The following is a 25788-nucleotide window of genomic DNA, read 5'->3' as shown; positions in this document are numbered from 1 at the left end:
TTTGTCTTTAATTCTCATTGTTTATAGTAAGCAGTTTTTGCCATTTTTTGCCCCAATGCAATCAGTGAAAAGTTAAACAATTATTTCAATGTATACATAGCAGTCAGTAAATATTTATAGAGGGATTAAAGAAACAGTGACCTGGTTTATTCAGGAATTATACAAAAGGACCTATATAGTAATTTATAAATAAAACTATATCTTTGAGAGAATAAAGATAATCTGTTATCTTTAAAAATATAAACTTCTTACATAAGAAAAACTTTTAAAATACTTCAGTTCTTCTTTACCTCTTCCAGGTGTGTCTCAAGTGCACACGGTCCATGATGGCTCTGGATGTGGCCCAACACAAGTCTGTAAATTTACTTAAAACATGATGAGGTTTTTTGGTGATTATATATATCAGTGTATTTAATGTGTGGCCCAAGTCAGCTCTTTCTCTTCCAGTGTGGTTCAGAGATGCCAAGAGGTGGGACATCCTTTAAGCTGTTGCCTCTTCACATGCTTTGTTCTGGTTTCTCTCTCACCATTCCCCCTTCACACCCTCCCGTGCTGAAAATCTCAATATTAATTGGAGCTTAGATGATTGTACTGCTGCTGCTTAGACTTCAGCCGGTCTTTTTCAAGCTAATGTCACGGCATGGGGTCTGTTTGCTCCTTGTAGCTATTCTGCAGTGCAGTGAGATTCCTTGATTAATATGCTACATGAAAATAAAATGAATTTGGAAAAATTATACCATACTTATAAATATTAATTCACATTTGTGTGGAATTGTACATAATTTTCAGTATATTTTGGAGCACCTCTGTATGAAAGATTTTGTCTCTGAAAGAATGACATAATTTTTTAAAAAGCACAGTTGATACATTATTAAATATCATTTGTTTATTAATCTGATACTCTACATGCCTATGACGCAGAGCAGTCGGTGGGTTTTGTGACAAAGAAAGGAGTGTTTTTTCCCTCTCTCTCCTGTGTGGAGTTTATATATTATTGTTAGAATTGGTGCAGTTTAATGATACTATACAGAAGCAGCCCATGATAGAACTCACCTGGTTGCTCCTGCTAGTGTTGCCATTATACCTGGGTGTCTTTTCATGATAGCTGACTGTCATAATTACATGTGAGACTAAGAATTGAATAGTTTGTGCTGAGCAGATGTCTGACATAGCTGACTGGTAGCGGAGATTGGACAGAGGAATAAATACAGCAGACCTTACTGGACATTTACCATGTGTTAGGCATAATGTACCAGGTTCTCAGACAGTGTCCACGTGCGCTTGCATTGATCTCAGCTTGTCCCCTAAACACTTCACACCACATCATCATTGCCTCAGGAGATCTGTTTTGTCAGTGGCAAGACGTAAATCATCTGCAGTGGTAGCAGCTAGAAGTCAGACCAGAGGAACTCGTTTTCTCTTATGTTTTTTGCTCCAAGGACAAGGTTTTTATTCCTTTGTAGGGGCTTCTTGCTGTTTTCGCTGATCCCGCTTATGTGCCATTAGTGCTTGCTAGGCTTCTTGATTTTCTGCTTCAACCAGCTTTTCGGACACTTTGTGCTAGAAGCAGTTTAGGACATTATGAAGTAATTATTGCAGTTTGTAGGTTCAGGTACTTTAATTAGTTGTCTCATTAATGCATTTACCTAGCAAACATAAATACACGTACTATGTAATATTTGCCTGAGTCTGTATGTGAAGCTCTGGGGTCACTGAGATGAACGAAACTTAGTCCCTGCCCTCATTTTCTCAAGGAGTCATGCTACCAGCTGCCTCAGGACCTTTGCACAAGATATTCTTGCTGCTCAGACCATCAAATCTTGGCCAAATGGCAGTCATCTCTTCAATCACACCTCCCTCCTCTACACTAGACCATTTATCTTAGTTTTAGGACCCTTTACCTTTCCTTTAGAGTGGTTGGTGCAGTTTGCAATTATATCATTATGTGATTTGATTAGTATTTGTCCCGTAAAACCTAAGCTTCCTGAGGCAGGGATTTTTTTTTCTCCTGCACAATTGTTTTCTCAGCACTGTAGGAAAGTGGTAAGTTTGTACTTAGTATATACGAGGTGCACAGAAAAAAAATTTGTTGAATGAGTGCATGCCTGAGAAAATGGCTCTTGCCTTATTAAAGGGCTCCTGAGTAGGCAGCACTGCAAAAAGTCCTTGAGCTAGAAAAGGGAGAGTTGTAGACGGGAGGGCTTTTGAGACCAAGGGAAAGCAGACATAAAGGTCCAAGGTCCCAAACTAGTGGCTGTGGCTATTCTTGGAAAAAGATATCCAGGATCTCTGTGTCTTCCAGTTGGGGGGTGTTGGGATACAAGTAGCAGAAGCAATAGAATAGGTAACTGCCTCAAGAATAGTGACTATGAAGGAGAGGAAAGAGTGGTATTTTGAGGAGAACTGAGAAAGGAAACTTTTTGTTCTGGTTTTATATTACTTTTAAATGTGCACTGAAGACTATAGACACTGAGAAATTATGTAGGGGTGAGACTCCATGAAGGAGCACTTTCAGTGAAGGAGATCATATTTACTGTACACATGATAAGAGTACTAAATCCTTTCAATTTTAGTGCTTAATGGGATTTCTCAAGAATCAAAGGACATTCACATGTATGGAATGTGGTCATATCTGAGCATATTTTTCACATGGGCTCAGATTTGCAGTGACTTATTCCAAGCCTTGTAATGAGTAATGTCAGCATCAGGGCTTGAACCCATGTCTTTTTGAATCTCAGTATGTCCTGAGCTGTCTGCAGGTACATAACTCCACCAGGTTGTCTGGCCTGAAATTCTTGCCTTCAGTTTCTATAGATGCTGCTTGCTATTCCAGAACATCCATTACCCTCCTCCTACCCTTTCTCCCACCCCAGGCACCCACAGGAGTAAATGAAAAGTTGCTTTTGATCTTGGTGATAACACTGTTACATTTTGCAAAGAGGATGGGAATTAAGGATACTCAGAGGAAATTGTGGTAAAAATATAATGCCTTAAGGGAACATTTTAATGGTATGAATTGACAGTTTCTTTCTTGCTGGCTCACATCCACTTGGCGCTGGTATGTTCACTCTTGTGCTGCTGTTTTTGAATAGTATGCACACTTAGTACTCTTTTGAAACATAATTGATGTACCATCTTGGGAAGTGAGTGTATTCAGCCACCTCGGGGAATATTGTGTGCTGGACCCAGTGCAGAATCCGACGGAAAGCCACTGGCCCAGGGAGCGCTGTAATCACATTTGTGGATAGGTACTTTGTTGAGTTTTTTGCTCAACAACAACAGAAAGGATATATTTGTGGTGGCATTAGGGATTCAGAGCAATCAAGTGACATGTTTCCTTGTTTTAGGTATTCTCATATCCCACTTTCCTGTTCTTTCCACCTTCCCTTTTAGTAACTCCAATTAGCCTATATTTTGCTTGTATCCTTAGATGCCTGTATAAACACCAGTTCCCTTTCCTTCTTTTCTACAGAAAGATGTAGCACTTAAGCCTCAGGAACGTGTGGAGAAACGCCAGACCCCTCTGACGAAGAAGAAACGGGAAGCACTTACCAACGGCTTGTCCTTTCATTCCAAGAAGAGCAGACTTAGCCACCCGCATCATTACAGCTCAGATAGAGAAAATGACCGCAACCTCTGCCAGCACCTTGGGAAGAGAAAGAAAATGCCAAAGGGACTCAGACAGGTATGGAAGCTTTGTTCTTTTCGTGGCTGAACAGCGCTCACCCCCGGCCTTGGGTACTGGTTCCTCTGTGGTTCTTCCTAGCAGTCGGAGAAGATGTGCTTGTGGGATGCTGGAAAGCTTCCCTGCAGAGCTTTATGGTTGGCTCTAAAAGAATATACCAAACCAAGCTCTGTGTTTTGCATTATGATTGGAAACTTCATTGTGGTACCTTTTTAGTCAGATATGCTCTGTGTGATGATGCTGCTGTTGTTGCTGTTGGCACGTAGGGCAGACTGACTGCAGTCCTGATGGTAGTCAAGGTGGAGTGGCTGGTAGGGGAGAGATCCGTATAATCAGGACAGATTGAACAGGCAGATTTGAGCACATAACATTGTGTATCTAAAGGTTCTGGATTGCTAAAATTGGTTATCTACATGCAGGCAGTGTCTTGAAGAGGTTTAGATCTTCATGGGATGCTTAGATATTGTGGCATGTGAGAGAACAGTGGCAAAGAAATGAATTTGCCTTTTGGTTCCATAGTTGCTGTCGGTAGCCCATGATTGAAGACTATCTTTCTGATCTTTTGACTATATGAAAGTCTGGTAGTAGGGCTTCCTGATCTGTTAATAATTAGGTTTCAATGGTCCAGGAGAAAATAAAGCTCTTGGCATTTTGGAGAGCCTTTCTGCCAGTGGAAGTCCCCACATGGGATACATTATTCATAACAAATGAAGCTGCTTATAGCAGTTTTTCTGCACAAATGCAGAGCTTTCAGTGCCTGCTGAGTTACCTGTGTCCTGGGTGTGTTTGTTTTTTGGTGGGACCTCTGGATGGGGATTATTGTGACTTAAATGGAAAAGAAGGGAGTGTATTTCATAGAGCACTTGCTCTGATTAAAAGCTGAACAGGTCATTTATAGTTTGTACATGTTTCTCTGCAAAGGGAGAATATCTGGGATTATATAAAACAGTGGTTCCAAAACCTCAAAGGCCATTATAATCCTATCATAAGCCATTTTAAATACAAATGCATAGCCCCTCACTAGGACCTAGGAATGTATGGGGTGAGGTACAGGTATTTATAGTCTTTCTAGAAAGTTTCTATTTGGTAATGGTCAGGCCATTTTGGAAACAATTCTTGTAAAGCATCAAGAGTATATTTTTGGTGATGATTTTTAGTTCCAAGATTGGATGGACCAAAAGCTTCAATAAGATCTACTGGGCATTTTGGGATCAGAGTTTGACCTGGTGGGTAACAAAGGGTATACTCCTGAGAAGACATCTAGAGAGATGGATTTCAGCATCAACTCAGAAGGATTTCAGGGAATTATCCCCGGGTATGGCACACAGGGCAGTTTTTCTAAAGATACATGTGTTCTTAAATGAACTGCTAAATTGCAGTTATAGTAATAGTTACATTTATCTAATGCATGCCGTATTAATAGTCATTCAGTGAGATTGTGTATTGTAATCTGTATTTCTCACAAGAATCATAGCTAGTAGGTAATATGATTGCTTTACAGATAGGGACGCTGAGGCTCAAAGAGATAAAATGACTTGTCTACAGCCACTTAGCAGTGAGGGACAGAGCCAAGGTTGAAACTCGTCTTCCTTGGGCTTGCTCATTAGCTCTGTATGTCCTGCCTTTCTTGACTGAGAATAGGACTGAACATGAAGAGAAAGAGAACTCCATGTCATAGGATGTAGGGGATCTGTGTATTTCTAGAAACTACAACACTTGATCAGTTTGGTCAGAGCTGTGATATTGGTCATAGAAATGGCCTATAAAGGCACGAGAAGAAACTGGTTTAAATACCAACTTCTGAGAGCAGGAAAAGCTGGAAAGTTTGAAAACAAGCACATCTGGATGAAGGTTTATACTTTAATTAATTTATTTTTGGATAGAGAGTGGAAAGGGGGAAGAAGGGCTAAGTTCCACTCACAGCAGTGTTCCTGTGGTATTGTGACTCCCAACTCCTGTCTCTCTGTGTGAGACACGTGAGGAAAGTCATTTCCCAGTGGAGAGAACTTGCAGTGGAGCTACCACCTCTTCCCTGGGCGCTCCCTCCCAACGGGTAAGCCGAAGCTTCTTACCCTTTTGGGCAAGAAAGCAATTTAATTTTGAGCCTACACTCAGCTGTGGTTCCCCATCCTTGACATTCTTATTCCCAGACCCTGACTTTTCTATTCTCTGTCCTCAAAATTCTTCTTTTTAGTTTGCCCTCTGGTGAAAGACTTTATGATCATAAAAGAAGGCGCGGGCTCTATGTCTCAAATTCGAGAGGCTTTTGGTCCTGATGATCAGCCTTCTGGTACTAGTGGTATTTGAAATCAAACCTATTCTTGTTTGAGGTGAAATATTTGAAAAGCAATTATATTGATTTATATTCTGGACTATGTAAGAGCTTTAAAAACAAGTGGTGTTTTCTTATCTTCAGTGTTCATGCCAGAATATACTAACCAAATCCTATTGTTTTTCTAATAGGAAAAGGGAAGCAGGAGTTGATAATTGAGATAAAACTGTAATACTTTTCATTTGTAATATTCCTAGAATTCTGTGTGTTTCTATGAAACCCTGAACAAATCACAGTCTTTTGCAAACCATCTATAAAATTAGAGGTTTTCTTGGGCCACTTCCTCTGTGTTCCTCTGTGTTCTTCTGTGTTCTTTAAAATTATGACTAACATGGATACACACACACACACACACACACACACACACAGTGCTGTTGAGGTCTGAAAAGGAAGGCCATGCTAGGTCTGAGGGTAATTTAGTGTTGCAGTCTGATTGGTTCTGTGCAGACATTTAAAGGAGAGGAGTGACATGCGAGTTCCTGGTGGGGGAGAGAGGCATGACTGGCTGTGTGTCACCTCAAACAAGTGCCATCACAAGTGTGATTATTGGTAAAAGGTGACACATGAATGTTGAATGGCCACAGTTTATGTTCAAAAACTTGTGCTAAGGATATTTGTGCTTGCTTTTGTATCATGATAGAGGCCAGCACACATCACCATTACATTTTTCCCTGCCTTTGTCTCTTATTGGGTAAAGTTACTGAATCTACCATCTTAGCTGGGAGGAGATGTGGATGGAGCTGAGAGTGGATGTTGAGGACAATTTCTAAATTAATGGATTGTTGTTTAGTGCCTCTTATTGAGGGAATTATAATCACAAGAACTACAGATGAAAGAGGACAGTAGGAGCTGAGAATTCAGTCTTTATTTTTGACTTGGTGCAAGTGGATTAGGTTTGCATTTTATTAGGAAATAGTACTTCCTGAGCAGGCAACTTAATGCACAGCTTTCCTGTAATTATTGGGAGATGTTACTCCTTAGTGGAGAGGAAATAATAGGATTTTTTTTCTGAGAAGCCATTGAAGGCAACTAATCTTTTTACTGTGAGAGTGCAATTAAATAGTTTTATGAGAGAGAATGTGTAGTTCTAAAACCAAACCGCCTTTTTCTTCTCTGGCCTAATTAGGAAACCTCAGTTCTCGTGATTTTTTTCCGTATTATTAAATGTATGCTTTTACCAGCACTTAATGGAAATTATTTGTTGGATTGTATTTTTAAGTTCACATACATATGACTTAGAAGATGATGAGTTGGCAACTGTCTTATAAAATGGTTGCATGTTTTACATGGCAAATTGGGATACTCATCAATTTCCAAAGGGATTTAAAAAGATAAAGAAAGGAAGAAGTTAATTGTCACACAAAAGAGTGCATATCTTTCTGACCCCCTGAGGCCTATATTTGTTCTATACAGAACTATTTACTCATTCTGTGAATTCTCAGCCATTATGTAGAAAAGTTTTTACTAATAAAGATATGGCAGGTTTTTTTCCTACTTAGACCCTACTTAGACTTAGAACTGGAAAAATCAAAACAGAAGTTGTACAAGTCCTCTATGTAAGGAGCTTTGTTTTCCAACTTAGAGAATTAAGTCACAATGTAATGACTGAGAACACAATGAAGTGACGTGTTGCCAAAACTTTTAGCCACATTATGACTTTGTCAGAAGCATTTTGAGCAAACTTAATTCTTCCTAGCATCTTGAGTTTTCTTTCCTTATGTCTAATTCTATACCCTAAGGGATGCTTTAAAAAATTTAGTACTTCATAGTTTAAAACCCTGAGTGTACAAAGCAGTTTAAAAAATACAGAGACAATGAAGAAAAGTTGATGAGAGTTCAAAAAATTCTCAGTTTGGTTCTGAATGGAGATTTCTAAATCTCCATTTAGTTCATTTGTCTGTCATTTCTGTCTCTAGTATGAATTGAACCAGAGGAAATAGGCTTACATGAACTAGGAGGAATTTTGAGATTATATGAACTCTTCAACACACAACAGAATGGATCATCAAAATAAATCCTAGAGTCTCCTTTCTAACTGAATCTTAGGTGACAAAAATGTTTTTATTTAAGGGCAGAATTTCACAGAGAAAGAGGCCTCCTATTGAAATTGCTTCTAGGCATTGCAGAATACCATTTGAGGGGAAAATAAAGGAATTTGGGATTATTTCAGGAGTCTAGCCAGGTAGACTCTAATCTTGCTGGTGAGAATGGCTTATGTGGTTTAAAAATCTTTACACAAATTGAGCTGGGTAGGTATTGCTTGTGGAATGGGAATTTATTTTTCTCTCTGAAGGTTATAGTACAGTGGAATCAAGCTTGGTGGAGCATTCGGAGCTGACAATGAAGATAACAAAATTGTACACAAAATTATAAATCACAGATACCAAAAATGTATACTGATTTCTAGGGGGGAAAAGGAATTGATCCCACTGTCTTTAAAATTAGAGCTTTTGTTAGAGCTATGCCTGGCGGTTGCATCTGCTTTCATGGCCTTATTCGAAGTAAGTTGTGTTGTTTCAAAGGGCGCAGGTGCGTAGCCACCATCTGTGCTTCCAGTCCTCCTGGTGGGGCAGCACGTCTCACACGCGCTCTTCTCCTTTGAGAACATTTACCACCAGAGGCTCATCCTTTATTTCAGTTGGACTGACTCAGATTGTCTGAAGACTTCTCTGTGAATTTGTTACTAGTAGAAATTAACTTGCAAAGAAGAATTTATAAAGGAAAACTTCGATTAGACAGACCCAGTTCAGTCCTGGCTGGTGTAGCTCAGTGAATTGAGCGCGGGCCTGTGAATCAAAGGATTGCAGTTCAATTCCCAGTCAGGGCACATGCCTGGTTTGCAGGCCATTTCCCATCAGGGGACACATTAGGGGCAATCATATATCAATATTTCTCTCCCTCTCTCCTCCCCTTCCCTTCTAAAGATAAATGAAATCTTTAAAAAAAAATAAACAGACCCAGTTCAAATCACATTTTTTAAGAACTGCCAGTTAGTTTGGGGAAGACATTCAGGCTGAAACTACACAGGTATTTATCCACCTTGACTCTAAGAGCCTACAGGTGTCTGGAAATCAGACTATTTGAAACTGTGATGTAATTAGGGGTTATACTTGAGTAATAAAATACATCCAACCTGTGTTCTGTGCTCTTTCATAAATACATTTGTTATGATGGTTAAATGACTGAAGATACCTTGAGCTGGTATTAAGAAATATGAGCTGCAGATAAATCATTTTTATTTCATACTTCACATTTTCATGTATAATGTTTTATTTGGGATTTCATTTGTTTTTCAAAAATTGTGTAGCCACATGAAAATGACTGAGATATCAAATAAAGTTTTTTTTGTGTTAAGAATTTAATTAAGTTGCACTTTACTTTTTTCCCTTTGCCCAACTACAGAAGTAATAATAAAAACATATAGAGAAAGACTAGGGGAAGAAAAATTGGCTTATAATTGCTTTTGGAATCTTGATTGACTTAAGTATAAGATGCCAGTTTTTAATATAGGTTATTGAGGAAACCCCAATTCAGGCTTACCTCTGTTCGAAATTAGTTGTGTATTATATTGGAGGTATTTGTTTGGAAACCTGGGACTAATACAATAAATTATGTGAAGGGTGCTTTGTTCTATTTTGTTTTATCTTGGTTCATTTGGAAGCAGCAATAGTTTATTTTTTGAGTCCTAGAATTTTTGATTGTATGTCTCCTGACTCTTTACATTGTTGTCTGGAATAGGTTCTGTCAGCCCTGAATGTTGGTAAGAACAGTGTGGTGACTGCTGGGGGGAGGAGGTATAATGGGACTAAATGGTAATGGGAAAAAATACAATAAGATTAAATTAAAAAAACAGTGAGTATAAACATCACTTGACTTCAGAGAGACAGACATGTTTGGAGATGAGCTGGTGACTTATGGAATTCTTAACTAAAATTTAGTAAATTTGACTAAAAAGTGAACATAGCTCATTGACTACCAGCTCATAAAATAAAATCTACAGAGAGAAAATAGGCTGAAATTGAAAAAGCAACAATAATTAAAAGAATGGACAGTAACTCAGCTTGAGTGATCCTGAGACCTAAAGAAATTGTTCCTGTAAACAGTGATAATCATGAGATACCACTTTACACCGGTGAGAATGGCTATCATAAACAAAGCAATAAACAACAAATGTTGGAGAGGGTGTGGGAAAAAGGGGACTCTGGTCCACTGTTGGTGGGATTGCAGACTGGTACAACCATTATGGAAAACAGTATGAAATTTTCTCAGAAAACTAAAATTGGACTTGCCTTTTGACCCAGCAATTCCACTGCTGGGATTGTATCCTAAGAACCCTAAAACACCAATCCCAAAGAACCTATGCACCCCAATGTTCATAGCAGCACAATTTACAATAGCCAAGAGTTGGAAGCAACCTAGGTGCCCGTCAGTAAATGAATGGATCAAAAAACTATGGTACATATACACAATGGAATTTTATGCTGCAGAAAGAAAGAAGGAGCTCCTACCTTTTGCAACAACATGGATGGAACTGGAAAGCATTATGCTGAGTGAAATAAGCCAGGTGTTGAAGGACAAATACCATATGATCTCACCTCTAACAGGAAGCTAAACAACAAAGCAAACAAGCAAGCAAAATATAACCAAAGACACTGAAATAGAGAACAGGCTGACAGTGACCAGAGGGGAGAGGGGAGGGAATTTCAGGGGAAATAAGGGAGCGATATAGAGGAACCTATATAAAGGATACATGGACAACAACTGAGAAGGGTGGAAATGGGAGGGAGGGGGGAGGATGGGGGGTGGGATGGGATGGGAGTAATAGACAGAAAACTGTACTTGAAAAATAATTAAATAAAAAAATTGAAAAAAAAACAGTGATAATCATTTAACTCCCACAGTAAGGATGTATTACATGTATGTATGTGCAAAACTTTATTATTAAGGGCCATTTAAATCCCATATATTGTAGAGAAGTAAGAAGGACAAAGTGATAGTAACGATTTCCGAGTCCCCCTGGCATGAATTCTTGTAATATTAGTGATTGAATGGTGAAGGAACATGGATTTCTCTTAATAAGATTTAGTTGGTACCCCTCTGATAGTTGATGAGGGTAGACAGAACTCCCTTTCTTTAATAAACACTCAATTTTTGTGTTAATTTTCTTTTTTCCCTCGTCTGATGGTACAGTGTTATGTGTATGTGGTCAAATTTTAGTTGCAGAACATGAAATAAGCCTGTGTGTTCTGCATTCTAATCTCTGCTCACAGCAATCTCATCTCCACACAAGTCTGTACCTGACAGGTAAAGAGTGGGAGGTGGGGGTGGGTGAGTGGCTGTGCGGTTTGCAGTGGTGCTGGTGGGAGGTGAGCAGATGGTTGTGGTAGCCATGTGTTGCGAGATTCTTGTGGGAATCCATGATGGTGACAGGCGACTCACAACGTGCTATTTACAGTTTGGGTTTGCAGTCTTTTAGTGACATCTGAATGCTCTTTAGCAACTGCTTTGATTACTGCCTTTCGAGGAGCTGCTAATTGAAAATGAAATTGTGGGTGGGCTTTAAGGCAGGCACAGGCAACTCTATGTGGTAAATGGTACTTGAGAACGGTTGGATGTCTTGATGCCCAATGTGTAATTGTTTTTACAAGGAGGAAAAGCCAAAGGTGTGCATTTGAAGATTCAGTATGTGTATATAGGCAGAGCTGAATGTCTTATCCTGGCCAGAGAGCCAACTGTGCACTCATTGGGCTGGAAACCTAACCATCTGCCCACAGCTCACCTTTGTGTGGTTCTCTTTAAATGCTTACAACTGTGCAAGGTTGTATTTTAAATCTACTATCACCTTATTGTATTCTCCCTTAGTTTTTGGTGGGATATCATTCTTCTTCCTCTGTTGTTCATACAGTTAGTATGCAGGACAAAATGATTTCTGATCTCTTGAACTTTGAGAGATTATATTTAAGGTTTTGTATAAAATATTTTTCTGGTAAGTGTTTTTCTATGATACATTTCTGTTGAAGGCAGTTGGGACCTCCAAGCACTCTGAGGGAAGAGGGAGATGGTGGATTTGATTGAAATTTGACAGTTGGATGATGTTCTTGATTCTCTTATGGCTGCCTTCAGCTGCAGGATTGCCATCTGTATTTCATCTTCAAAGTTGTTAGCTAACATATCAGTAGCATTTCTGAAATGGTAGCTCTCATAAGTGTTTATATGTTGAATTGTTTTATTGCCCCTTCTCAAATAGCTTTGCACAGAGAAATCTTATGCTCAACAAGGAATGACCTCCCTCTTCGAAGTGCTGTTTGCTCTCTTTTTAAATTAAATATGAAGATAGATGCAGTATTACTGCATTCTTTTTAGCTTTTCCTTGAACATTTCAGTGAACAGTATCTGAGACAAAATTATACTGATTGATATGCTTGGTTTGAGTAGGACTGATATTTGCTTTTGGAGAGTCCCTGAGGCTCTGGCTGAGAGCTTTAATAACACATTCCTTGCCGTACTTAACCCTCAGTCCCATTAGACCTGTTTTGTCACACGAACCCAACTGTTTTAATGCACTTGAGCTACTGCTGGGTGCTAATGATATCTAAAAGAACCTACTTCAGCATTCTAAATGAGTTCTGGAGCATTGCATATTGATGCAAGCATTGACTATTTTATACCAAGAAGACATAACAAAATTCTTGCAGGAGCTTTGAATCTTGATATGTTATTTGCAAAACCTGTAACAAATCTTAAACTTTTTAAAGCACATTTTGTGTGATTATAAATTTTATGAATACTTGTTCTTGTTCTATATATTTACTAGTTCTTTTCAAAAATATTATTGCCAAAAATGTTTCTCCCAAATGCTACAGATATTATGTTACAGAAAATGATATCTTCAAAATGGTTACTTTTTAGTAGGAATTTACTAGAATGTAGCTTTAGTAGAATAATTGTTTTTTTTCTTTTTAAACACAACTTTTATACATATGGTAAATGGAGTTTTTTCATTATTTTTTTTTAGGTTCTACTTTTTTCTTTAGCATCATGATAGTGTTGAATTCTTAGGTGTGTAAGTTTTATGAGTCCTCTATATTACAAAAATTGGTGTTATTTGGTGGCAGTACTGGGGAGCAGATGTGAATGAAATTGGAAAATACTGCCTGTGTGTGAGTAGGGACTAAATGTCATTGACTGTTTTCTTCATTATGAAGAAAGCTTCAAATTAATAAAAATATCCTTGAATTTCTGAAGGTTTGGGTTCCACAAATTTAAAAGGAAATATTTTTTTCTAAGAATAAAAATCATCAGAAGGATGTTGATTTAAGTAGCAAAGCCTACACTTAGCTTTAACTACTGCCTGAGGTGTGTCAACAACAGGTAGCATTCATTTTTATCATATTGCCGTGAGACCAGAAATTCTGTTTTTTTGGAGACAAGTGCAAAATGATCTACTGAAGAGACTAATGAAATTATCACACTGTGTGAGTAGACAATTAATAATGATTTTCAATTTAAAAAATAGTTATCATCAGCTTTCCCTAAGGAGTACTCAGGATGATGGTAAATGTCTCTGTCTTTCAGGTGAAATAGAAAGCTGGGTAATAGACTTAGCATTCACTGCTGGAAGGTTGAATGATACTTCTTGAAACTTAACCCATTTGTGTAATTATCACCTGCCTCGTACCTCCCTGTATTTAAAACTCTAAATCTGTATTTCTCAAATGACTATGGCACCAGGGAGGCTAGAAAGAGGCATGGAGACTGTGAAGTTGTATGTGAAGGGGGATGTATTTGAATCAGTGTGTGCCGACTGCTCCCTTCATTCTCAGGCAGAGTGAGGAAACAAATCGACATACCTAGATATTGAAGGGAACGATGTGGGGTTTTAAACAACTGTTTCCCTGGTGATTCTGTCCCCTCTTCAGACCTGCCAGCCGTCTTTCTCCTTCTTTTTCTATGTTTAAATCTGCTTTCAGACTACAATTTCAGCTCTTTGGCTCTCTCACATTTCTTCTTCCATCCAGTGGCTCTTGGTTGCTTCTCGACTTAGTCAGAATTGCACGGGAAACCTCTTAGATTAGCTCTCAAAATTACAAAATGCCTTCACCACCTGGTTCCTTGCTCCGTCACCATGATGGTCTTTTTCACTCAACATCTCATTGATTCTTATCAGCACAATACTTACCTTATCTGGATTCTTACTGTAGTTCAGCATTATTTTACTCATTGCTATTGTAATCTTGTTTAAAAAAATCAGTGACTCTCCATAAACAGGTAAATAAAATGGAAGCCCCTTACTGTAGAACATTTAGGTCTGAGTTTGTTTCATCCAATGTACCTTTCCAGCTGCCTCTACCCATCCCCACATTCCATAAACATCAAGCTGTTGCTCTGTTTGTTGTTATTTGCATGAATCATGTGCTTTCTCCACACTGCAGTGCCTTTGCTTATGCTGTTGCCTTGGTCTGGAATGGTCTTCAACAGTTACATCTTTTCCCTCAGAATTAATTGTGTTTTCTTCAGAATTCCTATGACCCCTTGTTTATGGCTAAGGTGACCCCATCATCTATCACCTAATATATAACATTTCCGATAGTGAAAGGGGGCACCATAAATAATTACCTTGGAACAATAAGCATAAATCTAGGCTTCCTGGAAAACTGGGATGTATAGTTACTCTATTTGTAATTCACATTGGTCCTTCCTCATTTCATACCCTGTTGTAGAGTTGGCTGTATGCACGTCCTGCTCCCCAGCTGCAGTAAATGCGCTTCCATTACTGTGTCGCACAACAAGGGCCCAGGCGTGTGTTGCACAGAGTGAAGTAAGCCTTTAAAAGCATCAGCTGTCCTGCCTTGGAAAACTCATATACCTTTCTCATTTTTCATACTTCTAGTCTTGAACCCTTTCAATCCATTCTCCATACCACAAGGAGTGTGACCTTTTAAAAATATGTATTTAATCATTATTGTTCCCAGATGTAGATCCTCAGTGGCTTCCCAGTGTACTCACATTAACGTTCAGACTCCTATGAGCTGCTGAGCTCAGTTGTCCAACTCCTTGTGTTTTCAGCTTCACTTCATGTTACTTTCTCTTGTTCACTGGCTCCTGCCCATTTGACCTTCCTTCATTTGCTCCAATATGTCAAGTTTTTTTCCCCCATCCCGGGTACTTTACATGGGCTGTTCTCTCTGCTTGAAGTGGTCCTCTCTCTGCTCTTTGCCTGATGGGCTTCTTCCAGTCCTTTAGGCCTCAGCTGAAATGTCGTCTTCTTAGAAAGGCTTCTTTTTGCCATATTGTTCACCTGAGAGTCTGCCTTTAGTCCTTTCTCCTTTTCGCTCACCTTTTAAAAAATTTTTCTAACACTTCACACAATATATGATTATAGGTTTTTTCTTTCTGGTATCTTTTAATGTTTGCCCCTTCTGTTGGACTCCAGGTCCTCCTGAAGGAAAATATCATATTCATTTTCTCCATCATAGTGTTTGTAGCACATAGAAGAATGTGCTTAATAACTAAAGTTGCATGGTTGAAGGTTGGAATAATTATTTTTCCCATCGACAATATTACTAATCACACTGTTGTTGCATTCCAATATTAATTGCTTACAAAAAACAATCCAGTACGATACGACCTTTGGTTTTCCTCTCCAGAGACATGAATGTAAAATGAGATACTGATCAGCACATACATACCAGGCAAAAATTTACTCGAAGAATATGGTGCCTGTTCTTCTCCATGGAATGTCAGACAGACTGCTTTCCCAGTGTCCCAGCCCATGAGGGTAGTCACATTGCTAGTGCTGCCAGGAAAAGCTGGCCCAGGGAAACTACAGTCTTCCATCTTCAGAGGTGATCCAAAAGACACCAGACAAGCAGCAGAGCAGAGAGAGGGAGGAAAGTGGGTGGGAGTGAGGGGGAATTTCCTGAGCACTCTTTTACATGCAAATATTTATGTGGGGTTCTACTTTTTTATCATAAAAGTACAAATTGTTTTTGCTATCAGAGCATGAATAGTGTGTCTTTGCACTATAAAATTATTGTCCCACATGCTTTCTGTCTAACATATTTTGACTGTAGAAAACAATTTAATTTTATTTCATTTTAAAATGGGCTAATTAATTCATTCTCCCCATATTTCCTGGATCAGCAAACATTTACTGAGCACCCTTTGTGTGCAAACCTTATGCAAAAGACTCTAATATAATTGAAAGATGTATATCATGAAAACTTTGCCATTGATGTATTTACAGCTTGGTACCTTGGTAAAACCAGCCAGTCCTGGCTATTCCAAGTGAGGCTGAGATGATGGACTACGTGTATTTCAAAAGGAGAAACTGCTGAGCATCTGTCAGAGAATGAATACCTTCAGATACATGTATTAAAGTTCCTTAAATTTTTGTCTTTCCCATCATGCTATTTTTCTTTACCTCCCACTTGCATTTTCAAAAAACTTTTGAGAATAATGCTCTAGACCACTGAAGGCAGCAGTAACTATTTGAATCGATGCTGAGTTGTGTATGTTTTCTTGGGTTGTTACTTTTAAAAAGAAAGGTTTTGGTATTCTCACATTTTCACCTCAGGTGCAATTTACTGGGAATTACCTAACAAGTAATTTCATTAAAACCTTAATGACTCTTCAGTGTTTCCAGAAATTGCCATTTTTTGACATAGACCATAAAATAGGTGTATTTTCTTGAAATGATTTTGCTCCACTTTTGGAACTCTTGGTATCAGAAAGTCAGATATCTGTCCAGAAGTAGAGGTTTCTATGCTAGTCTTCGCAAAGCAGAAACCAAAAATATGTATCACTTTCTGTCATTTATATTTACTTGGAAGTAGATGATTATTTTCAAGGCAAGTAGAACCGTAAATATTCTAAAATATTAAAAAGGCATATTTGAATGGAAAGTGAGGCCCTAAATTTGTAGTGGGAATATTTACGGAAGATTGTACAGTTAATGATCCCAGGAGTAGATTTTAAAGCAGTTCCTGATTTGCTAACAAGTTCTTTTATTTTCCAAAAGATAATTTATAATTGCTTTTTTGTTTTTGGAAATTATAACTTTCTTAGAAACTGTTTTAAATGGTGGTTTCCCAGGGAATTTTTTAAAAAAATTGTCTTTTAAGGCTCGCTCCTCCTTTTATACTACTCACTTTTTTCTTGGAATCAACTCATTAAATGTTTATTGACCATGTACTACTATGGGCAGACAGTTTTAGGTGTGTTGTAGCAAACAAAATGACAAAGATCTGTGCCTTGGTGGATTCAGTCCTTACAGCTACAGACAATTTCAATTTGAATGTCCAACTCAGACATTTCTCTTAGCTTGCAGATTCATAAATGTAGGTCCTTATCACAGGGGTTATTAACCTGGGTCATCTATAAGCATTTCAAACATGTCTCACATTGAACTCTATACTGGTTGTCCTGAATTTGCTCTGCCTCTTCAGTTTCCTGTTAGTTAATGTGCATACCATCAGATAAACCCCCAAGCCATAAATATGTTAGGTCGTGCTAGAAACCTGGAAGTTATACTCCTCTTCCTCTCTTTATACTCACACATCCTGTAGAATTGTGTCCTATATATTCTCATTTGTCCCTCTGCATTTACCACTTTCCACCCTTTCTGCCACTGTATTGATTCAGGAGGACCTGAATCAATGGCTGTGAGCAGTTTCGTACTGGCTTCTCTGCCTCTAATCTCAGTGTTCTTCAATCCATTCTCCAAATTCCCTCTAATGCACATTTGAGAACATGCAAATTGAGTCATGTCACTTGCTTTGAGAGTTTTCATTGACTTCCTTTTACCTGTTGCAGGCTAACCTACAACTTCCTTATATGGTATAGAAGTGCACATAGTTTTATGTCTTTAAGAACTCCCCTGTGTTCTTCTTGCTGCTTTTTGACCCTAGTATTCATATCACATAAGTCTTGTTTATTTTCTAAAATGTTGTTTTCCACTTTCCCCCACAAATTTAAGTTCCCTTTGCTTTTGTGAGATAGACCCTAGTTACATGTGAGAAGCACAGTCCTACTAAGTCAGAAATGGAAAATTCTACTTATTCAAATAACGTATATATATATATTTTTTTTTTCGTTCAAATACAGTTGTCTTCATTTTCCCACCACCACTTTCCCCTCCCCCCCACACCCCTACTTCCCACCCTCAATCCTATCCCCCCTTTGGCTTTGTTCATGGGTCCTTTTACATGTTCCTTCATGACCCTTTCCCTTCTTTCCTCCTCCTCACTCTCCTCTGGTCACTGTCAGTTTGTTCTTTATTTTTTGTTATATTTTGCTTCCTTGTTTGTTTTGTTGATTAGGTTCCACTTATATGGTATTTGTCTTTCACCTCCTAGCATATTTCACTTAGCATAATGCTTTCCAGTTCCATCCATGTTGTCATGAAGGGTAGGACTTCCTTGTTTCTTTCTGCTGTGTAGTATTTCATTGTATAAATGTACCATAGGTTTTTGATCCAGTCATTTATTAATGGGCACTTAGGTTACTTCCTGCACTTGGCTATTGTGAATTGTGCTGCTGTGAACATTGTGGTGCATAGGTTCTTTTGAATTAGTGATTCAGGATTCTTAGGGTATAATCCTGGCAGTGGAATTGCTGGGTCAAAAGAGAGTTCCATTTTTAGTTTTCTGATGAAATTCCATATTGTTTTCCACAGCAGCTGCACCAGTCTTCATTCCCACCAACAGTGCACTAGGGTCCCTTTTCTCTACATTCTCTCTAACACTTATTGTTTCTTGATTTGTATTTTTACCAAAATGTCCCCTAGAACAAGGGACATAAAGGAAGGAATAAACACATGGGACTTCATTAAAATAAAAAGCTTCTACACAACTAAAGAAAACATCTGCAAAATGAAAAGGGAACCAACTGTGTGGGGAAACATTTTCCAATCATACCCCAGACAAGGGTTTGATCTCCAAAATATATAAGGAAGTCACACAACTTCATTCCAAGAAGACAAACAAAACCGGCAAATAGCCCTGGCTGGCATAGCTCAGTGGACTGAGTGCGGGCTATGAATCAAAGGGTCACCAGTTCAATTCCCAGTCAGGGCGCATGCATGGTTTATAGACCAGGTCCCCGGTGGGGGCCATATGACAGGCAAACCACACATTGATGTTTCTCTCCCTTTTTCTCACTCTCCTTCTTTTCCCCCACTCTAAAAATGAAAGAATAAACAAATAAATAAAATCTCTGAAATAAATAAATGTGTTGAAAAAAATTGGCAACTAACTTACAGTTGGAAAAGGATACTTTTTTAACTGAGAAACTTGTGGTACAGGAAAATGAAAATGTTTAGAGAACCATGGGAACTAATTGGGGGGGGGGTAGTCCAAAAGAGTTAAGAAACAAGATTAAAAAAAATTATGGTAGTTCTGTTGGAAGTTGGAAGTGACAGAGGTTTTTGTTAATGGAAGTGTTTTCTCAGGCCTAGGAATTGTAAGCCAATTGAGTTCTTTGGGGCTTTTCTTCACTAGGAGAAGTGCTTCTGTGAATGAATTCTTTAGGAGTTCGAACCCACGGACACTTGACATGATCTGAGTGTTTCTATTCTGCTCAGGTAATACTGAAGTGACAACTTACTGGTGTAAGGACATGGCTGTCACCCATCAGTTGTATAAACTTTGAGGGGATTTAAAAATGTGATGTATATTGACTTTGATCTTTAAGTAAAGTGCCTGAAAAAGTGACTGGAATATGCTGCCTGTTTGTGTGAAGTACACACAGTGTTACAGCTCCCCTGGCACAGTCATTCCGTGTTTTATCTCGTCGGATAAAGGCACAAAGTGAGACAACCGTAATGTTTGTACAAAGCAGCACCTAGAGCTGGGGTTTTAGTTTTGGGTTCTTTTACTTGTTTCAGTTTCCGTATTCCCTTTTGTAAAGCTTTGGTAGAAATGCTAAGTTTTTAGCAGCCTATTATCTCTATTATTTCTTACCAAAGTTCCAATATTCCATGTCAGAATAGTTTTTAAGATATGCTTTATGGCACAGATGAATTTTTTTGTGTAGCAGATTAAAGCAGTAATTTAGGAGACAGCTTTCTTTTCCTGCCCATTTCTCCATTTCCTCTGAAAGGTTGCTTGCTCTTGGAGGTAGAAATAGAGCTGTTGTTGAAGAGACTGAGACAAGCAGTATTTTTCTCTTAATGCTCTTGAGGTGTGGTCTTTAACTATGCTCATACCTGTCAGCCCAGCTCATTTTCCTTCCTTGACAGCTAGCTAAGGGACAAAGGATAAAAATGATTGGGCTGTGATTCAGAGAATGAGAAACAACCAGAAAGTGTATTGGTACACTTAACATTAATCAGGCACCTTCTACGTTTTTTCTTTGTTTGTTTAACCTCTATGAAATATTATATTTATATGTATAGGAAACTAAGGACAAACTTTGTCTACTGATAAGAGAAATGCTCTTTAGGGTCATCTTTCAAAATTAAGGAGATCTTCATTGAGGGCCATAAAATGATTCCTCCTGGATGTCATGTGTTGGCAGCTGGAATAAGAGGAAGCTCTCTTCACATTGTTTTACGGCTGTGAATCCAAACTCAAAAAGAGATTTTAAGCACTACAACTCATTAGAGGGCAAATTGGCATTTTTGTTGTGAATATATTCAGTGAAGAATAGGAAGTGAGTGTTTGCTGTTACATTGTTGAGGCTATATGAATACTTTATTGGAGAAAGTGCTTGGGGATCAGGAGTCTTGGGGTTGCAGGTTCTGTCTTGCTACTGGTGTGTCTGGCCTTCACTGAGTGTTTGGTTGTTTGTTAAAAATCTTGTTTTTTAACCCTTTTAGACTACCACCCCAAAATGAGTTCCCATGGTTCTCTAAACATTTTCATTTTCCTGTACCACAATTTTCTCAGTTAAAATAGTGTCCTTCACTGAGGTTGACTCTCAGTTTCTGTAGTTGAACTGGAATACAAATGGTTTATGCTTCTAACACTGGAAAGCCGAGATACGTATGAAGAAGTTATAGGTGTTAGAATACTTAAAATTCCCTTTTTTCTCATTAAAAAGTTGATTAAAGAACACATGAATTACCTGGACTATGGTAGTATTGATAGTTTAGATAACCTACACCACTTAAATATGTAATTAGTACAAAGAACGACAACTCAAGAGTTTCTGCTTCTCAGTAATTACCCACAGTGGTAAAATTACGATGTGCTCATGGTTTGTAGACTGCAGTAGATCCCCGTAGGTACATTGGGTTGAGAAACGTTAAATGGAGTGGGCTCATGCAGACTGTTTTTAACAGGTGGGAAAGCCTTTTCTCTGGGAAGAGGTTAATGTGAAGTGGTAAGCTCTCTCTGTTTGGGGGCCGTAACTGTTGGCAGCTATCCGAGAATTGTAACCTTACATCTTTCAACTTGAAATCATGGAAGGCTGCTTCTTATGTATAATTCATGGCAAAGGAATGTAACAACATTATTTCTAAATTTTATTTTTTAATCACTAACGTACATTTTTGGACATGCCAGTTTTTAGTTCACTTTTTTAATTTTGCAGAAAGTAAATTTTGTAAAACCCTTCCCTGTACTTCATTTGTACACCATGAATGAAATTTGTAAGAAACAGTGTCACTAGAGCTATTCAACAGTCATTTGGGTGCAGTGGTCAGTCACTGCACTGGTTTCCTGCCCTCTTCCAGATGAATGCTGTTTTGTGTTCATTTCATATGTCCAAAACTCTGTTGTTATAGAGACATAAGGGTAATCTAAGACATGGGTTTCTGTTTTCTATGGTTTCATCCTTGAGTTACTTAATTACTGTGTAATAGTCTAAAGTAAATAAACTGTGAAAAATACCCTTTGAAAAGTTGTTGAATGATAGATACACTGTTAGTTTCTCACTAATCTCCCTTGTGATTTTTCTAATGCTATGTATTTTCCTTGGGAGAGCTTTCTTACAGCTGTATTTGTGATCTCGGGCTGGGATTTATGAGCTGTCACCATTAAGGTCTCCCTCTGGCTTTGTCCTCAGAGAGGGAGGGTATTTGTGGTTTGTTTTCTTACTATTAATATGTGAGAATATTTCCAAATCAAAACGAATGTGTGTTTTTGTCTGTCTTTTTAGATTGATTTATTAAGAGAAATGTGTGAATTGTGAAAATTTCTTCCTGAAAGTTAAGGCAAAATTTCCAAAGCGATATGCAGTTGTGTGAAGAAATATATGTATATTTCTGGTTTCAGCATTAGACTTGGAATTAAAAAAAAATTACTCTTACAGCTAGGGCAAGTGGACAGCTAAGCGAAACAAAAACATTGTAGTGGTAAGTAGAAAGAAAAAACTCAGGACGTGTAAGAAAACCATTCTGGATCTTACTGGTGATGTTAGTGTGATTAGTAAATGTTGAATGATCCCAAGGATGTTTGAGTGATGCTCTGCAGGCGATTAAAGAATTCACACACATCAAACTGTATCATCTTTGGCTTATTGACCTTATGTAATCAGTCTGTGAGAGGCTTGGATTTCTGGCTAAGAAAGCCTTGTGGTTAAGTATAAAATATTACCAACCAGCTTTGTCCTGCTTCTACCTCTAAAGTGATTCAATGGGGCAGTTCAAAACTGTTTGCATTATTATTCACCTAGCCTATGCTGACCATTGACTGTTCATTATTATTATTAATGTTATTATTATTTTATCCTCACCTGAAAACATGCTCACTGATTTAGAGAGAAGGAGACAGATACTGATGTGAGACAGAAACATCAATTTGTTGCCTCCTGCACATGCCCTGATCAGGCGACCGAACCTGCAACACAGACATGTGTCCTGGACAATAATCGAACCTGTGATCCTTGGGTCTACAGGATGACACTCCAACCATGTGAGACTAACTGGCTAGGGCCTTGGCTGTTCTTAAGAAAGAAGTTTTAGTGTCTGATAAATAAAGTACTACAAGATTGACCTAAGTATTAACTCAGCTTCCTTGAAGATTTTTTAATTGACTTATGTAAGCTTTGCCTCTTTCTTAGCACTTCTTTTTGTTTTAAGACCTTGGTATGCATTATTGGTGTATACAATAAGCATTAATGGCAGAAAGTCAAACCACATTTCATGCTCTGACGTGACCCATAACTGTTTCACTTCTCAGGTTGATTTTTGGTTGTGGTCAACTCAGAAACTCCTGATTTAATTAAGATTGTAACACTATAAGTTAGAAAATGTGCTTCTCCCCTTACAAATTTCCCCACTTGTTAATGAAGACCATTTACTTATAGAGTGGATACATTATATTAGAATATGAGCTGGATAACCAAGGCTTGTGGGGAAGGTTGTTGGTAGTGTGGTGTGGCATTATATCATCTATCGGTTGATTTTTATACAGCAAATGCTGTAATATTTTTATATACACTCTTTCCTTAGGAGTTGTTTTTTTTTTTGTAGTAAAAGGAAAGCAATGTTGATCGTTTCCATGAGGATTAATAGAACAAACAAAAAAAGAAATGAGAAGTGAACTTTATTTTCTTAAAGAAGAATAAATTAACATGTTTGAAAGTTCTTAACCAGTGCTTAGTTATTAGTTGTCGAGTGTTGATATGCTCTGTTCTCACACTAAATGTTGGCCTCAACCAGCCTACTCAACAGTTCACCGGCCCAGCACCTTTTCCTCCTGACTTTCCTTTTTTTCTTTTTTAAAAAGGTATAATTGACATAAAGTAGATGGTAAGTGTTTCATTTTGATTGAAGTTTATGTATATGATGGGAGGCATATTTATTTAATTTTTAGAGAGGGGAAGGGAGGGAGAAAAGAGAGGAGCAAAACATCATTGTGTGGTTGCCTCCCCTATACCCCCTACTGGAGACCTGGCCTGCAGCCCAGGTATATGCACTAGCCCAGGAATCGAACCAGAAACCCTTTGATTTGCACACCAGCACTCAACCACTGAGTCATATCAGCCAGGGCAGGTGGTGTAGCTCTTTTTCTGGGAATTCCTTCTTTTCTACTATTTTTAGATGGTTTCTTTTTGTCCCCATTTTAGCTGTCTCTTTTTGTTTGTTTATATAGATCTTTAACTCCCTGTGTTTGTGGGGTGGCCTTATATGGTAGGAGTTCTGTGGGTCCCAGTGGTGCATTCTTCTTGATCTCCTGGGCTGGATGTGTTTCCCTTCTCCCCGAGCCACTTCTCTGAGTATGTTTGGATTATTTCCCTGAACTCAGTAGGGTAAAGCCCCTAGTAGGCTAGTGGGCAGGGCCTCCATAGCTCAGATTTTGGGTCTGTTGGGAAACCAGGAGGGTGTTTCTATGGCTCTCCTGTGAGGGGGAAGTGCCAATCTGTTTCCAAGGAAAGTGTATGGAATGACTGCATCCTATAACCAGTTTCTGACACCCCCCAAGTCTGCGTATGTTGTTGTCTCCTCAGCAGGGGTTAAGATGCAGGATGAGAGTGACGAAAGAAGAAAAGGAAAAGCAAAACAAAACAAAAAGATGCAAGATGTGGTGAGCAGGAATCCAGAGGATGGAGCAAGTAGGGAATCCACAGAGTGGGTTAATTGCTTTTCCCTGGGAGAGCTTTGTTCTTTTTAAGAAAAGGTGTCTGCTGTAGCATCCAGGTATGTCCTGGCACAGAAATCTCCACAGTTACTTCCCCACATCTCTCCTGTATGCCTCCCTCTCCAGATTCTCCTCACGTGACTCCAGTGCTTGGAAGCCCTGTTGGGGGTTCAGGTTTCTCTTGTCTCAGGAGGAAGCTCCCACAGCTGTGTTGTAACATGGGCCTGCAGCTCGTGGGAACAAGCCTTCCCTTTTCATGTCCCCATCCTCATACTGGTCTTTAGTTGATTTTTGGCTATCCTTGGTTAAAATTAGTCTCCTTTTCAGGTAGTCTTTTGTTATTTATTTTGAATGGCTATTTCTCTCTCTACTTTTATTTCCACTTTGGTTCTGGGAGGAGGTGCAAGAAAAATCCTCCTACACTGCTGACATCTTGCAACTGTGTGGTTTCTTTTTTAGAAGTTTGATTTGAGTATTTCTCATGTCTCTACATGGAATACAGATATAATAATTGTTTTAATGACCTTGTTTACAATATCCTCTGTGTCAGTACTGGGTCAATTTTAATTAATTGTTTCTTCTCATTGTAGATCATGTTTTTCTATCTGTGCCTGGTAATTTTTGATTGCATGGCAGACATTGTAAATTTTACCTTGTTGAGTGCTAGGTATTTTTGCATTTCTCCGTGTGTTCTTAAACTTTATTCTGGGATACAGTAACATTACTTGGAAACAGTTTGACCCTTTTGAGTTTTTCTATTATGATTTATTAAGAAGGAGGTGGAAAAGAGCTCAGTCTAGGAGGTGATTATTTCCCATTACTCTCATAAGACCTTCCAGAATATTCTCTTTAATACTCTGATTTATGAGCTGGTGAGAGCTGGCACTGGTCACAGTCTGTGCAAATGCCAGGAAATGTTTCTTCTAATCCATTTGTGTTTGTGTCTTCCCCCTCAGCCTTGTAAAGTTTCCTCTTACCTAAGCATTTATCTCAGTTGCACACTCTGGGGTACTTGCTCTGTGTAGATTTCTCTCTTATGACCTGTAGCTGCTGGTCTCCTCAGACTCTAAACTCTGTCTAAACTTAAGGCGTCTGCCTGGTTCTGCCTCAGTGTCCTTTCCTTTCATTGTACCTTAGAAACTCTAGGCATTAGGTTGGGATAAGCATAGGGTTTTTGTTTGTTTCTTGTGTCTGAGGGATTCTTGTTCTTTGTTTAAGACACTTGCCTCATGGCCAGTGTCTTAAAA

The 25788-nt window shown here is 38.5% G+C and overlaps 1 protein-coding gene across 1 annotated transcript in view; it reads left to right on the top strand.

The window, feature by feature from the left end:
- Positions 1-25788, top strand: part of AUTS2 (activator of transcription and developmental regulator AUTS2) — a 1160553-nt gene that overhangs the window by 291424 nt on the left and 843341 nt on the right. Inside the window, exon 2 of the mRNA XM_037041734.1 lies at positions 3473-3685. Within this exon, the coding sequence (XP_036897629.1) occupies positions 3473-3685 (213 nt within the window). The remainder of the gene's footprint in view (positions 1-3472; positions 3686-25788) is intronic.

Source organism: Sturnira hondurensis, unplaced genomic scaffold (assembly GCF_014824575.4).
Source record: "Sturnira hondurensis isolate 20B ecotype Veracruz unplaced genomic scaffold, ASM1482457v3 Scaffold0003166, whole genome shotgun sequence".
NCBI lineage: Eukaryota > Metazoa > Chordata > Mammalia > Chiroptera > Phyllostomidae > Sturnira > Sturnira hondurensis.
Note: the sequence above shows the minus strand (reverse complement) of the source record. Positions and strands in the feature narration are given on the sequence as shown.